This window comes from Panthera uncia (genome assembly GCF_023721935.1).
Source record: "Panthera uncia isolate 11264 chromosome A1 unlocalized genomic scaffold, Puncia_PCG_1.0 HiC_scaffold_17, whole genome shotgun sequence".
NCBI classification, from domain to species: domain Eukaryota; kingdom Metazoa; phylum Chordata; class Mammalia; order Carnivora; family Felidae; genus Panthera; species Panthera uncia.
The window spans coordinates 72525558-72540300 of NW_026057577.1; the positions used below are offsets into that span (position 1 = coordinate 72525558).

The 14743-nt window shown below is 36.9% G+C and overlaps 1 protein-coding gene across 2 annotated transcripts in view; it reads right to left on the bottom strand.

The window, feature by feature from the left end:
• The window catches only part of SPATA9 (spermatogenesis associated 9), a 23754-nt gene extending 10710 nt beyond the window's left edge, over positions 1 to 13044 (bottom strand). Inside the window, exons 1-3 of one of the 2 annotated variants that reach the window (XM_049647607.1) lie at positions 12531 to 13044; positions 12227 to 12315; positions 3940 to 4167 (exon numbers count right to left, since the gene is read on the bottom strand). In XM_049647607.1, the coding sequence (XP_049503564.1) occupies positions 3940 to 4167; positions 12227 to 12315; positions 12531 to 12540 (327 nt within the window). In that variant the 5' untranslated portion in view covers positions 12541 to 13044. Of the gene's footprint in view, positions 1 to 3939; positions 4168 to 12226; positions 12316 to 12505 lie in introns of both variants that reach the window. The other variant, XM_049647606.1, reaches the window with a different exon arrangement.
• Between the last annotated feature and the right edge of the window lie 1699 nt (positions 13045 to 14743).

Consider the following 14743-nt stretch of genomic DNA (forward strand, 5'->3'; position numbering starts at 1 on the left):
AAGAAAGAAAGAAAGAAAGAAAGAAAGAAAGAAAGAAAGAAAGAAAGAAAGATTGATTTCTGGAGTGCCTGGGTGGCTCAGTTGGTTTAGCATCTGACTTGATTTTGGTTCGAGTCATGATCTCATGGTTCATGGGATGGAGCCCCGCATCAGGCTCTGTGCTGGTGGTGCAGAGCCTGCTAGGGATTCTCTCTCCCTCTCTCTCTGCCCCTCCCCCTCATGTTCTTTCTCCCTCTCTCTCTCTCTATCTCAAAAAAATAAACATTTTTTTTTTAAAGAAAGATTCCCTGTGCTAGGAACAAAAAGGTGGAGCGGTAAGTGTGTGAGTATATTGCCCAGCAGGTATGAAAAAGAGGTAAGTGAAAGGAAAATATGAGGAAGGTAAATAGACATAAAGAATAAAATGAAAATGTCCAAGGTATATTGAATAGATATTCCAGAATAAGAGATTAGAGAAAATGAGAAAGAGGCAATATTCGAAAAAACAATAGCTAAGAATTTTCTAGAATTGAAGAAATTATCCTCAGATTCAAGAATCACTATGATTCACAAGGGAAAAGCATTTTGACAACAGCTAATACAATTGAAGATGTGCATCCCTCATAACCCAGTAATGCCTCTTCTAGATGTACCCTTGGAGAGTATCTTACACACATGGAAAAGGAGCCATTTACAAGAGTGTTCATTGAAATACTGTTTGTAATAAAAACAGTTGTGGGATACCACAAACAAAATAAAATAATAAACCATAGCTACTCATATCAGAAATGTTGAGTACAGGTGCCTAAATGGCTCAGTCATTTCAGTGTTTGGCTCTTGATTTTGGTTCAGGTCATGATCTCATGGTTCGTGAGATTGAGCCCTCTGCTGTCAGCACAGAGCCTGCTTGGTATTCTCTCTCTCTCCCTCTCTCTGCCCCTCCCCCACTCGCTCACATGCACGCTCTCTCTCTCTCTCTCAAAATAAACGTTTGAAAAAAATGTTGAGTGAAAAAAGAAAGTTACAGAAGGATAAGTATAGTATATCATTTATATAAATTTTAAATATATGAAGAATAATAGATGTGTACAAATGTAGCGAAAATATGAAAGTATGCATAGAAATGCTCACATCAACTTCAGGATAATGATTTCCTTTGGTAGAGAAAAAAATGGGGAATGGATTGGGACATAGTTAATTATATTTCTTTTTATAGAGGAGATATCTGAAGGTAACATTGCAAAATATTACTACCAATTTAAATTTGGATAGGACTTCTGATAAACTACCTTTTATATGTTTTGAAATATTTTATCAGTAAGAATTTTAAAAATTAAAGCTATATTCTAAGACAATTAGAACAAGAGCAAAGGAGAAGAAATTTCATAGCTGTTGATTTTGAAATGATGTCAAAGAGACTGTCACAGTCAGCATATGGACCTTGGACAGGTCATTTACTCCATCATCCTGCTTCTCTCACTTCTTGGAATAAGTTATCACAACTAAGCTCTAAATTTACCTGTGAAATTCAGTGTCAGGGCAAAAAGGCAAATGTGTGATGTTTCTTAGTTCTTATGACTAGATAAAAGGAAACACAAATTCAACTAGAAAGATAGATTATTTTTCCTGCCATTGAATCTTCATGAGTATTGGGAGACAATTCTTCCATGGATGTCTCTCATTCCTGTACAGATTGGACCTTCTGAACAAAGCACATGTTTGAATAGGAAACAGTTTTTGAAGCTAGAGAAAATATGTTACTCTGGAGAGATTTAGAAGTGTACTTCCCAAGAGCCTTCAACTTCCCCCTCTGGAGACATTTGCTTCTCTCCCTAAACCTCTCTGTCTTTCTCTCCCTTCCCACCCCTCCTCCCAAGGCTGAGCAGATACACCAACATCCTTTTTTTTTTTTTTTTAAGTTTATTTATTTATTTTGAGAGAGAGAGAGAAAGTGCAAGCATGGGAGGGGCAGAGAGAGAGGGAGAGACAGAGAATCCCAAGCAGCCTCTGCATGGGGCTCAAACCCACCAACTGTGATATCACAACCCCAAAACCAAGATTTGGGCGCCTAATTGACTGAGCCACTCAGGTGCCCCACCAACACTCCTATAAAAGCTGAGTCTCCTAATTTCAGGCTCCTCTCCTGTGATGCAACTCACTATATGCATAGGTATCATGTGGCTCTCATCACATTGTCCTGAGGGAAATGAGGGGGTATGGGAATGACACAAGACATTGCTCTGGCTGCTGCTTTTGCAGTAGATAATAAACAATCTCTGTCCCTGATTCAAGGGAGTCTTGTGTGTCTGTCAGTCGGTCAGTGTGTGTGCGCGCGTGTGTGTGTGTGTGTGTGTGTACCTGTGGCAGGCTAATTTGTTAGTTTCAAAAGAGTGTAAAATCACAGATTCTTCTTCAGTTCTAACTTACCAAAGACGAGCAAAAAGAAAGATTAAATAACATAATGGATAGTGTCTTTAAATGTGATTTCATAATAAATACAGAAATATTCTTCAAAGAACACTTCTTATGTCAATTATACAGCTCAGCGACATTTCTTTCTGACAACCTAAAGATACAGGAATACTTAGAGAATCCAGTAGTTAACAAACACAAAGCATTTTTTACTTTCTCAAACATCAGGTATTATAAGGGAGATTTTTATAATGGCTATCTCAAGCAATTCATAATTGAACTATCCAGTTATTTCTGAAAATGTTAAAATCTTTGATTAAAGAGAGATTCCTATGTAATGGATATTGTGTTGCTTCTAGCAATCCATCATCCATTTGCTCGCTCATCTTTTCAAAAGAGCCCAAATTTTGTTTGATGATTCATCCTTTCCCCCATTCTCTGGTCATGTGATCTGGATGGAGCTCCAACCTTCACTGCAGAGAAAAAATAGGCAACAAGTCCTAGGCCAGTCAGTGCATCCCATTTCCCTGGTTTAGAGGTAAGCCCACCTCCAAGAGTGAAACTCAGGACTTGTCCAGGAATGCTGGGTCAAGGACTTTCATTCTTTGCTGCTCTAATTGAACCTGGAAGGATGGGAGTCCTGGGAAAGCTGCAAATCACCTTGTAGCCATGAAGGGAAAAGTCAGTCTGGGAATGTAGTCTACACAGAGGAAGCAGAGCCAGGAGATGGGGGAAAAGAGAAAAACAGGACCCTGAAGGCATCATTTGAGCACCTATATATATCCTGAAGCCTCATCTACTCTAGATTGTTCAACTATGTAAACTAATACATCTTTCTGGCTTAACTCCGTTTGAGTGAGAGTTTTTCTCCTTTCAACAACAGAGTCAAAATGACCCACTCTGGGGTTTAGGTACCAGACTTGCAGGATTCCAAATCTTTTGTAGCAAACATTTAGAATGCTTTGAATAATGCCCAGATGGAAAAACCCAGAGTTCTACACCATAAAGTTTAGAAAAAAGGAAACTGGTCCTGAAAAAGTTTTAAAAGCTGCTGTCCTTAACGAAATATAACAGACCCTCAACAAAACCATGTAGAACATGTAATTTGAAATATACTTGGATGTTGTTGGGTCTATCAAAATGAGTTTATAGTTGAATGTACTCAAATATGTTAAGTCAAACAAAGACTTTCTTGGAAACATAGCAAGGTTATGAGGAAAAAGGAACAAAATTATTTTTAAGGCTTGTTATACAATTAGTTTTAGGTTTGCTATAAGTGGTAATTTGTATGCTAATATTTAGGTTGAACCACTTGAAATTTACAGTTTCATATATTTCAGTCACATAACAAAGTAGGAAAAAAGTCCACATTACTTCCTCTTTCAGATTTACTTTAACCAGAATATATATGCCATATTGGAAAAAGGCCAAACCATTCATTTCTTATCCAAATATTCATGTTTTACATGTAGGACAACCAAATGTGCTACATTTTCATTTTTCAGATCTTGCAATTTCATATCTTGTGCACATGCAGTATTGACTCACCTGCATGTTACATACGGGATGCTTTTGTGCATTAAGCTCCCTCAGCAAATGATGCGATATGTCCCTTAATTCTAAAAGTCTACAAGCAAGTTGAGGCTGCAGAAGTTTGGCCACTGATTTGGAAGATCTGGATATGCTGCTTAATCCTTGAATTAATGTTCCTCGGTTGATCTTCGCTAGAGCAACAGCCATTCTGATTTTGGATGGGTTTCGCATGGGTTCTCTTTTCTGGAAAATAAGCCTCTGAAAAGTGACTGATGTGTGATTCTCCAGTGGATCATTAAAATCTACTTCAGGCCGAGACCAAGTACCGCATAACAGTACATTATGCATGGTCCTATGCATATACTCAGTGTCCGATAATTACATCCCACCCCATGTACCTAAATCTTTGAATAAATATATGATTTTTGCCTTAGCATAAATATCTAGAATTTAAGTTACTAGCCAAAAGATCTAAATTTTTCATTTTTCTCTCTGCATTTATTTATTTTTGCATTGATTTTTTTAAGGGCACTTTCAAAAGCAAACAGTTCTTATTCAAATATTATTCAGTGTTTGAATAATTCAAACAATAATTCTTATCCAAAACTGTTACAAATATTTCTCCAGTTTACTTTAAAATCTTAAGTGATAATGCATACATACATAATGCATTGTGCAATGTAAGAAAATAAAATATACTAATAAACGAGCTTAAGGAACTTTTACTTGTAAAAACTTAAAAACTTCCATGAACATTCTGACAGAAGAAAATTGTGGCATTAGCAAAACATATGACATGTAGATCTTTCCCTGCTGGACCAGAAGGTGAACCACAGAGAAATTACTTACAATGCGGTTAGACTGCATTCCAGGCAACAGGCAAGTATAGTTGCCATTATTCCTTTAAGTAATTTTATGGGCTATTCTGGCTTTTTTGTATGTGACTTAGGGGAAACTAATGGTTCATAACACAAATAAGGAACTTTGAACCTCTATTTATTGAGTCTAAATATATAAACACAAAACATCTTTTATTCGGATTTTTTTTTTTTTTTGGTCTACAATGAGCAACATGCATTTGTTGAAGAGCTAAAGTACTATGTATCATTTTTATGCATCAACTTTTGTGCATCAACTTTAAATGCATCAACTTTTATACTGAAGAAATAATTTTATTATTGCTGTTTTTGTCATTAAAGTTGAATACTCCTTTTACTGTTGAGCATTTGTCATTGGAGATAACCAAAAGCTGTTCTAGCCTGTCAATGGGGATGTATTTCTGCAGATCTGGTGTCTTATTGTGGTTTAATCTGTTAACTTTACTGGGGTGCCTGGGTGGCTCAGTCAGTTGGGCATCTGACTTTGGCTCAGGTCATGATCTCAAGGTTCATGGGTATGAGCCCCACATTGGGCTCTGTGCTGACAGCTTGGAACCTCCTTCATATTCTCTTTCCTTCCCTGTCTGTCCCTTCCCCTCTCTGTCTGTCCCTAACTCGTGCTCTCTCTCTCAAAAATAAACATTAAAAAACTTTTTTTAAATCTGTTAACTTTACTGAAAAAGTCCCATTAGCCTACCTTTTGTCTCAACCCTTCTAGTCAATACTAACAGTCCAGAAAACAATCTAAGTTGCGGGCTGCTAGAATTGCTGCAATTCCAAGCCAATTTAGGGTAGAGAAACCCTTAAAAGGAATTAGGTGGTGGGTAAAATAAGCAAAATCACACACAGGTGCTATCACTTGATATTATAGCTAGGTTTCGAGCACACCAGGGAGAGAAACCACAATTATCTGCCATAGCCAAAGCTCTTGCACATACAGATTCAATTTCTCTTGGGATCTTATGCTTTGCTTCGCTGATTCTTCTTCCCGACTCCTCCTTAAGTTGGAGCAGCTAGAATGTCTAGTTTTACTTCTGATTACAGTTTACTGTGTTTTCTCTCATAATTTATAATCATAAAGTGAGGCATAATGCCAGGGCAAACAGCAGTGGGACATGCACACTATACTGAAATTTCATCTAATAGTCATTCAGTGTATTAAGGACTCTAATTTTTGCAGATGCAAGACATTAACATTATGGAGCTTCCCTCTCTGTACTTTGTGCCTTTACAAAGTCTTGGTGATCTGTACTTGTTGGCCTGGATTCACTGGCTTTATTCGGATATTTCTGTTAACTAATCTTGATTCATTCCCCCAAACACTATACTAGATTGATCTGTTCAAACTTCTCCTCTTTTATAACATTGCCTTTCTAAATATTTTCCTCTGTAGAGAAATAAGTCTATTTGTAATTGATAAACTGTTAATCAAAATTCTCCTGTAGGATCATATCATTTGAATTTGAATATCATTATAAATACAGCATTTATGATAAATGGTATTTTAAAAAAATTCAAGTGTACATTACAATAATTCTTTAGTGCCCTTTGCATATTTCTCCTTTCAGTATTGTCATAAATTCAGAGCTTTTTCCAACAGACTCAACCAGTTCCTAATTAATATCATCTTTGTTTCCCTTTAATGCTGAAATAGTTACAATTTGATGACTTTGCTTCCCTTCATGATTTTTACATTGCTTTCCTTTTTCAAAACTTTCAGTTACCTCTGAAAGAAATATTACCTCCAGCAATAAAATGTTTCTGACCCCTTTATTTTCCCCTGACACAAAGCATACAATCAACTTGTTCCCAAGAAGACCATTAATGCTTTTAAGAATAGTATTAGAAACCACAGGGTGCCTGGGTGGCTCAGTCAGATAAGCATCTGACTTCAGCTCAGGTCATGATTTCACGTGGGTTCACGTGGGTTCACATGGGTTTACGTGGGTTCGTGAGTTCACGCCCCGCCTCAGGCTCTGTGCTGAAAGCTCAGAGCCTGGAGCCTGCTTGGGATTCTATGCCTCCCTCTCTCTCTGTCCCTCCCCCTTGCACTCGATCTCCCTCTGCCTCTCAAAAATAAATAAACATTAAAAAAAATAGTATTAGAAAGCAAATCTGGGTACTGGGGTGGATATAAAGTGGGGTTTTTGTGACTCTGAGAATAGGAAGGTAACAACAGAGGCTACTTACAGTCCTTTAGACGCAGAGTAAGATGTTCCTCTTCTAAAAAAAGCAAAAAAACAAAAAAACAAAAAAACTCACTGGGGCACCTGGGTGGCTTAGTTGGTTAAGCATTGGAGTCTTGATTTTGGCTTACATCATGATCTCACAGTTCATGAGACTGAGCTCTACATTTGGCTCTGTGCTGACAGCGCTGCGAAGCCTGCTTAAGATTCTCTCTCTCTCTCTCTCTCTCTCTCTCTCTCTCTTTTGCTCTTTGCCCCTCCCCCTCAAGATAAATAAATAAACATTTAAAAAAATACCAGTTTATGGTAATGATTCCAATTCAGTCTTCAGTGAATTTTTATTTTTTTAACGTTTTTTATTCATTTTTGAGAGACAGAGAGCACAAACCAGGGAGGAGCAGAGAGAGAGGGAGATAGAGAACCTGAGGCAGGCTTCAGGTTCTGAGCTGTCAGCACAGAGCCCGATGTGGGACTCGAACCCATGAACCGCGAGATCATGACCTGAGTCGAAGTCAGATGCTTAACCAACTGAGCCACCCAGGTACCCATTTAGTGAATTGTTGAAAAAGTCTCCAGTAAAATATTTTAAAATAAAAAGTTTTTGTCCTTTCGTTGAGCTACCAGCTTTTCCTTTTGTCTACTATCTATGCTATGTATTTTCCTCCCAAACTATGTGTGTAAATGTAAATGTTGACCTCAAATTAAGAAGTGCTCATTTCTTTTCCCTGGGTTGTTTTGTTTTGTTTGACTCCTGGCCTAAGCATCCTGGAATTGGTTGCAAAGTGTGCAAGTTTAGATGATTCTTATTGTCATTATCATCACCAGAGTACATTACCAAATGTATGAAAAGAAATTCCAACTCCCCTCACCACCATCACCAGGCAATGTTCATTTATCACTAGAAACCTAGCATCAGTTAATCAGACTGTTGTGAGAATCCTGCTCCAGATTTCACTATTTGACCTCCATTCTTTGAATGTATGCTGCTTTCCCTTTTTCTTTTCTTTTTGTTTTCTAGAGCCATGCCCATTTCTCTAACATCAGCAGTTTTCACGCTGAACTCCGATTTCCATTACATCAGCTTTTTACTACTCCACATCCAAAAAACCAGCCTGTCAGCAAGTCTCATTCAATTCTTTCTCTGAATAGTCCTAGAATTTGACCACTTCTCACTATGCCCTCTGCCAGCACTCAGTCCATTCTATTTATACCACCTCTTCTCCAGAGTAGTCAAGGAGCCTCTTCAGTGGTCTCTCTCCTTCTCTCCTTGTCTGTTGCCATTCTACTCCTCAACACCTCAGCCAGAGAGATACAAGTAAAACTTAGATCCTATCTTGCTTTTCTTTTCAGCTGCTTCAGTGCCTTCCTAGTATGCTCAGTGTAAAAGCCGAATTACAAATGCTACAAAGGTTGCCATATTTTTACCTCTCTACCCTCATTGTCTTTTTCTCTCCTTTCCTCCTCACTAGTTGTTGAGCTGGTTAGGTATACTCCCACCTCAGGGACTTTGCATTAGCTATGCCATTTGATTCTTCAAAGGTACCAAGGTCTGCTCCCTGGCTTCCCTCAAGTCTTTCTTAAGAATCACTTTCTCAGGGCATCTGGGTGGCTCAGTTGGTTGAGTGTCTGGCTCTGGATTTTTGGCCCAAGTCACGATCACAGAGTCATGAGACTGACCCCTGCATCAGGCTCTGTGCTGAGTGTGGAGTGTGCTTGAGATTCTCTCTCTCTTTCTCTGTTCCTCCCCCCGATCATGCTCTCTCTCTCAATTAAAAAAAAAAAGAAGTAAAAAAAAAAAAAAGGAATCATTTTCTCACTAAGACCCTCTCGGTCACCCTAACTTAACAGTCAGTTGTTTTCCCTTTTCTACCCCTATTTCATATTTCTACTATATTTATTCTTCTTCTTATACATACCATTAACATAAATAAACTTGTTTCTTGTTTTTCTACCTGACTAGGATGTAAGTTCTATGACAGCAGTGTTTTATATCCATTTGGATCACTGATCTTTCCCCAGTACCTAGAATAGTGTCTGACACAAAATAGAGTGCTCTAAATATTTGTTGAAATGAATGAATGAATGAAGACTATCTGAAAATAGATTAATAGAGAGAAATAAGTATACCAAATATTAAATTAGAAATCACCTTGAAAGTTTTCAGTGTACAATGTGCTCTGTAACTTTCACAATTATGACAGTGCCATAACAACTCACCAAAAACAAAAATACAACTTAATTATAGAACACTTTAGTTACACTCCTATTCTCATCATATTTAGAAATATCAACACCATTAAAAATGATTTCCAGACATTATAGGTGCAGCCCCAAGAGTTTTGTCCCACATGTTCAAAAAAAAAAAAAAAAAAAAAAAAGCCAAGAGAATTCAGAAAAGTACATCAACAGCTATAAAAATCCAAAATTTAAGTGGATTCTAATATGTTCTATTTACTACTCCCAATTTTATAGTATAAGGCTAAATGCAAGATAATTACAGAATAAAACACATAATCACCTTTAATAATTAAAACCACAAAAATTGACCCTATTTACCACAAAAGATTTCTCTCATTCAAGTAAAAGTTCATCTGAATTAAAACTTTTAGTTCCCTAATTGTAGAATACAGTTTTCACTTGTTCAAATGTAAAAGTTTAATATTTTTAAATCCTCATGAAGAAATCAGTTGCAATTGGCAAGTGTAAACCTTTAAAACTTACTTCTTGCTAAAGGAAGTGGATATTGAAGGTACTGGGATATGGGTTCTACTGAAGAACACATGACTTCAGAAGCCATGACCTCAAGCCAAGAGCCTAAAATTAAATTTTCTCAGCCCCAGGAAGAAAATTTCCTTCAAATCATTAGTCATGAAGAACTATTTAATAACCATTATTCTCGGTATGTCCCTCTATACAAATCCCACCAGACATTTTGTTTGTTTGTTTCAGGCCAACAAGGTGGCCTTTTCCTAAATAAATAAATGCATAAAATTTTTAAAAAGAGAGATTTTAAAAACTAATCATGAAATCTAGAAACTCAATTTAATTTAATCATGAAATCCAACTCAATTAACTAAAGCCCCCTAAGTATTATTAAAACCACTCCTTTCAGCATGTTTGGGAACTATGGATCATTCCCAAAAAAATAAAATTTGCAGCATTTACAATCTGACCTTTTAAAAATAATTTCGTTATCCAAGCATTAGCATTGTGTTCTGAATAATTTATTGTTGAAGTACAAGTAACTTCCATCTGTACAGTATCCCCTAACAACTTGGGTTTCTTGCCAATCTCAGCAACACATTCTTCATAGTAAACTGGTGGGAAAAGTACAATGTAAGTGTTTTGAAAATGAGAAATAAAGTAACTATGCTTATATTCTTCTCTGAAAGAGGTAAAGTTCTCATAAATAAATGACTTTAGTGACTTGGAAATAGGAACTCAGAGTTCTTTCTTTGGGATCAGAGTATCAATCTATTTCACTATTAAACCAAATTTATGGCTCAAGTGATAATGAGGTAAGTCAGAGGGTAGGAAGAGATGAAGGGAGTTGTGAAGAAAGCTGCAACTTCTTTCATTCTTTAGTGTTGGCAATGGTGAGAGAATCACAATGTGGAAGCAGCAAGAGGGGTTTCCAGACCAGTCTCTGGCTTCCTAGGATTCACCTTGAGGCTTCCTCAGGAATCATTGCCACTAGTGTGCTAGCCTTAATCATTTTACATTCTAGACCAAGCATGGTCACCTGCCCATTTCCTACCGTAATATTCCCGTAATATTCCAGAGCATACTCAAGAAAAATGTCCAAAAAGATTTGTCTAAAAAGATTTTATACTAAAACTAGGGGAGTGTAAAAGGGGGAAACAACTAGACGCCAAGTCTAAGATACAGATTTATAGAGTCTGGTTTGCTGTCTGGCGGACCACCATCTGGGTGCCATCTTCCCACTATGTATCCAGATACCTGCACTTCACCATCATCCCTCCCCAAAGTCTACACCCAAAACCCATACCATTGGTTCCGATTTACTTGATATTCTGGGAACATGTTATGCTGTTTCATACTTTTTGACCTAAGTGACACTGCTTCCTCTGTTCCTATCCACTTACCCTACCCCTTTTTTCACTTTGAAAATTTATAATCATTCTTTGAGACCAATTTGAGCATCTTTCTTCCATAAATCCTTCTCTGACCATTCAGAATGGTAGAGCCATTCATTCCTCAAAGATAAATTTACCTCTTACCATGTTCCAAAGACAATTACTTGTTTACAGTTCCAATTGACTCCACTAGATTAAGCTCATTGACTGAAAGAATCCTGTTTTTATCTCTGTATTCCCTGTCCCCAGTCCCAGCCAATAGGAAAGTATTTAGTAAATGTCTGATGCCTGGTGGTCTGGATGAATGGTTAAAAGTGGTTCTAAGATCCCTCCTTTGGAATGAAATATATAGACTTTGGGATTACTATGTTACTCAGAGAGTTTTTTTGGGTATATTTCCAGGTTTTGGCTATAATCCTTATGTTTGACATTGCCCAAACTCTGATATCTGGATAAGGAGGTTATTACTGTACTGTGTAACTTTACAACATATTCTATTCTAACTGTGGTCTAGATGACTAAAATACACTTATCCATTAAGAGCTGTGTACTTTGAAGTAAATTATGTTACAAGATATTACTTTTTCCTGATCAGATATCTTTTCAACCTATCCACTCTCCAACTCCCAATATTTTATCTGTTGCAAATTCTTTTGGGAACAGAGGTTATACAAAACATATGCACATATGCTTTGTTTAAATTGGTATCACTATTTTCTTTCCACATTAAAACATATACCCATACCATATTTATGTTTCTATTACTATAATTCATATCAGTTTTTTCACTGACTTAATTGCCATAGATTTTAGTTAAAATATATCTAGATATGTTTCTGATTTTATATTAAGCAAATCTTAAGCAAATGTAGCAAACTACATGCATTGCAATTGTGGCTATAAAAAGGTTCCAGATTTCCAGTCTGGAGATAGATTTATGTATCTATCTCACTTCCTTGTCCACCATTTCTCTGCTTTCCATAGACTTACACAATAAGATTTGAAATTTGTTTTTCTGAGACAAAATTAATTTTTTCCTAAGCAACAGGCACTGATCTCAAAATCAAGCATTAAATAATTGGTATATTAAAAATTCAATATACTTTTTGTAATCCTTTTCAAAGTTATGAAATCACATTACCTGATCAGACCGTGATAATCTTAGGATGGTAGGGAATTCGTCTTTAAACTCATCTAGAAGGTCCATGATTATTTTCTGGATCCCCTCGACTAAGACAAAAAGAAATTGGGGTGGGGGTGGAGAAAGCTTAACTAAAAACATTCCCTAAGCACAATTCAAAAGAACATGGGACACTGGGTCCACTTTGTAAGCGACTGGGAAAGCAAGTAAACCCTAGGGAACTTTATTCCCAGTTGTTTCCCACACCCATTATCCCCTTTACAATGAGATTGCATATACTTCTTCCAGAAAAGTTCTTCAACACCTGCCCACATATCCACCCAACAGGTTTGATTGGCATGACAAGTTCTTGCTTGGGTTCCTAGTGCTTGGCAAGTTTGCAGGCCACGGCCACACTTGTCCTACTCTGTCATTTGTGAGGGATGAGGGCACCCTTCCACTCAGGAAAGCAGGCAAGGACAGAACCTACAGCTAGCTCATTGCCAGAATTCTCTGTTACTGCACAATGGGCCTCTGAGAACTTGTTACAGAATCTTCTGAAATCACGCTGGCACTGAGAAGAGGAAGAATGTGTTTGAAGACACATTGAAGGGGAGGAGAAAGGAAAATGAAAAATAAACTGTACTAAGGAGTTCTGCATCATACGTTGAATTTTGACCCAATTTCTATAATGATACCTCAGTTAATGGATCATCTGAAACAAAGCTCCCTTTGAAAAGAGTTGGCATATGCTTTAAAAGAAATGTTTCACATACGATGCCAAGTGGAAAAGAAACACCAGCAGTTAATTCAGAAATACTTCTGAACAGGTTGTTTTTCCTTCACTCAAATAAATATCACTAAGTAAAAGACAGGCAAAATTATAAAATATATCGTTTGTCTTCTTTAAAATACCAAGCTATTTTTTTCTTCTTCATCTTTTTCCCTCCTAGTCCTCTCCCACTTCATTATTTTCCATTTATCAAGTCTAGGAAGAATTTCATGTCATGTGTGCTTGATTACCTAGTTACTATTTTAGTGTGGATGAATTTAGAGTCGATTAACATAAATCCCATTTAAAATTTTTTTCATGTTTATTTATTTTTGAGAGAGAGAGCATGCAAACAGGAGAGGGAGAGGGAGAGGGAGACAGAGAATCCAAAGCAGTCTCTGCACTGTCAGCACAAAGCCCAACACAGGGCTCGAATCCACCAACTTTGAGATGATGAGCTGAGCCAAAGTCGGACGCTCAGTCGACTGAGCCACCCAGGCGCCACAAATCCCATTTTAATTTAAAGCCTTTATATTAAATTGTAGCTAGACCATTGTCCTCAGCAAGCATAAATCTGTGGGTGCTAGGGGTCTGCTCATAGGAACTGTCTAGGAAATGTTCATCAGAGGATTCTTTTCTTACGTAAAGCCTGCCAGATCCCTGGTTTCGATTTGTCCTTAGTCCTCATCTGAGAACACTCTTCACGACACGCAACCATTTCTCTTAATCTTAGCAGAACATGTTTCCCTCCGTCATGACCCTTATGTTTAAGATAATTATGCCATTAATATTTAGAAACTGCAATCCATTGACAGAAAGAAAATCTTATTAGACGATGAACACACAGACTGAAAGTCTGTAAGATAATGTAAACCTTTATTTGTCCTATTAAGTTATACGCCTATCAGAATTTACCCCAGGGAACAGCTGGCAGTACCTTCGTTCTCTGGTCTTCTTCCCTGTTCTCTTCTCCACGCTCCTTGGCCCCCTAATTTCTTTTCATCCATCTGCCTACCTCTTGATGTCCTAGCTTCCAATTAGTTTCAGCCAGTTTTTGTTTTCTCTTTTTATCTTTTCTCACCCTTCTAGGCATCCTATGAAATTTGAAATTAACAAATCTATAAGAAAAGCAGTTCTCATGCTAAAAGGCATAACCGGACTCTATGTGTTATGCTAACAAAGTTCTTTGCTTTCTACTGAGTCTCTTCTTGGAAGAGGAATGATGAAAAAAAGACAGGGGATAATGAGATTTAAGAAAATCGCAACTTGTCACACTTATTTTGTTTGTGACCATGTATGATAATATTTTGGGTTTTGCTTAATTACCATTTTTACCTATATCTTTATGTATCATGTTATTTCAGGTAATAATGTTAGACAAAATAAATTATGTTAATGGTTATGTTCTTTAACTACTATATTCTTTTTTTTTTTTTATAGCTCACAATAGAGTGCTCCATACTTATAAAAATTAATTAGGAAACAGTTGCAAATACCTCCAAATAGTATTTACATAAGCTCTGCAAAATTATTTGTATTTAAAAGGCTTTAATACAGGAAAAAAGAGAATCTTTGATTTGCACAAAGCTTAGAAGAAAATGAATGTTTTACACACTGTAAGTGAAGGCAGTATCAGCTTAGAGAATGAAGAGTTTTGGGGTTCAGTCAGACCCAGATTTGAATTCCAACTTTATCACCTACATACTGGGCTGTGTAAACTTGGGCAAATTATGTTTTCTAAACCTAAATTTTGTCTTTAAAAAGTT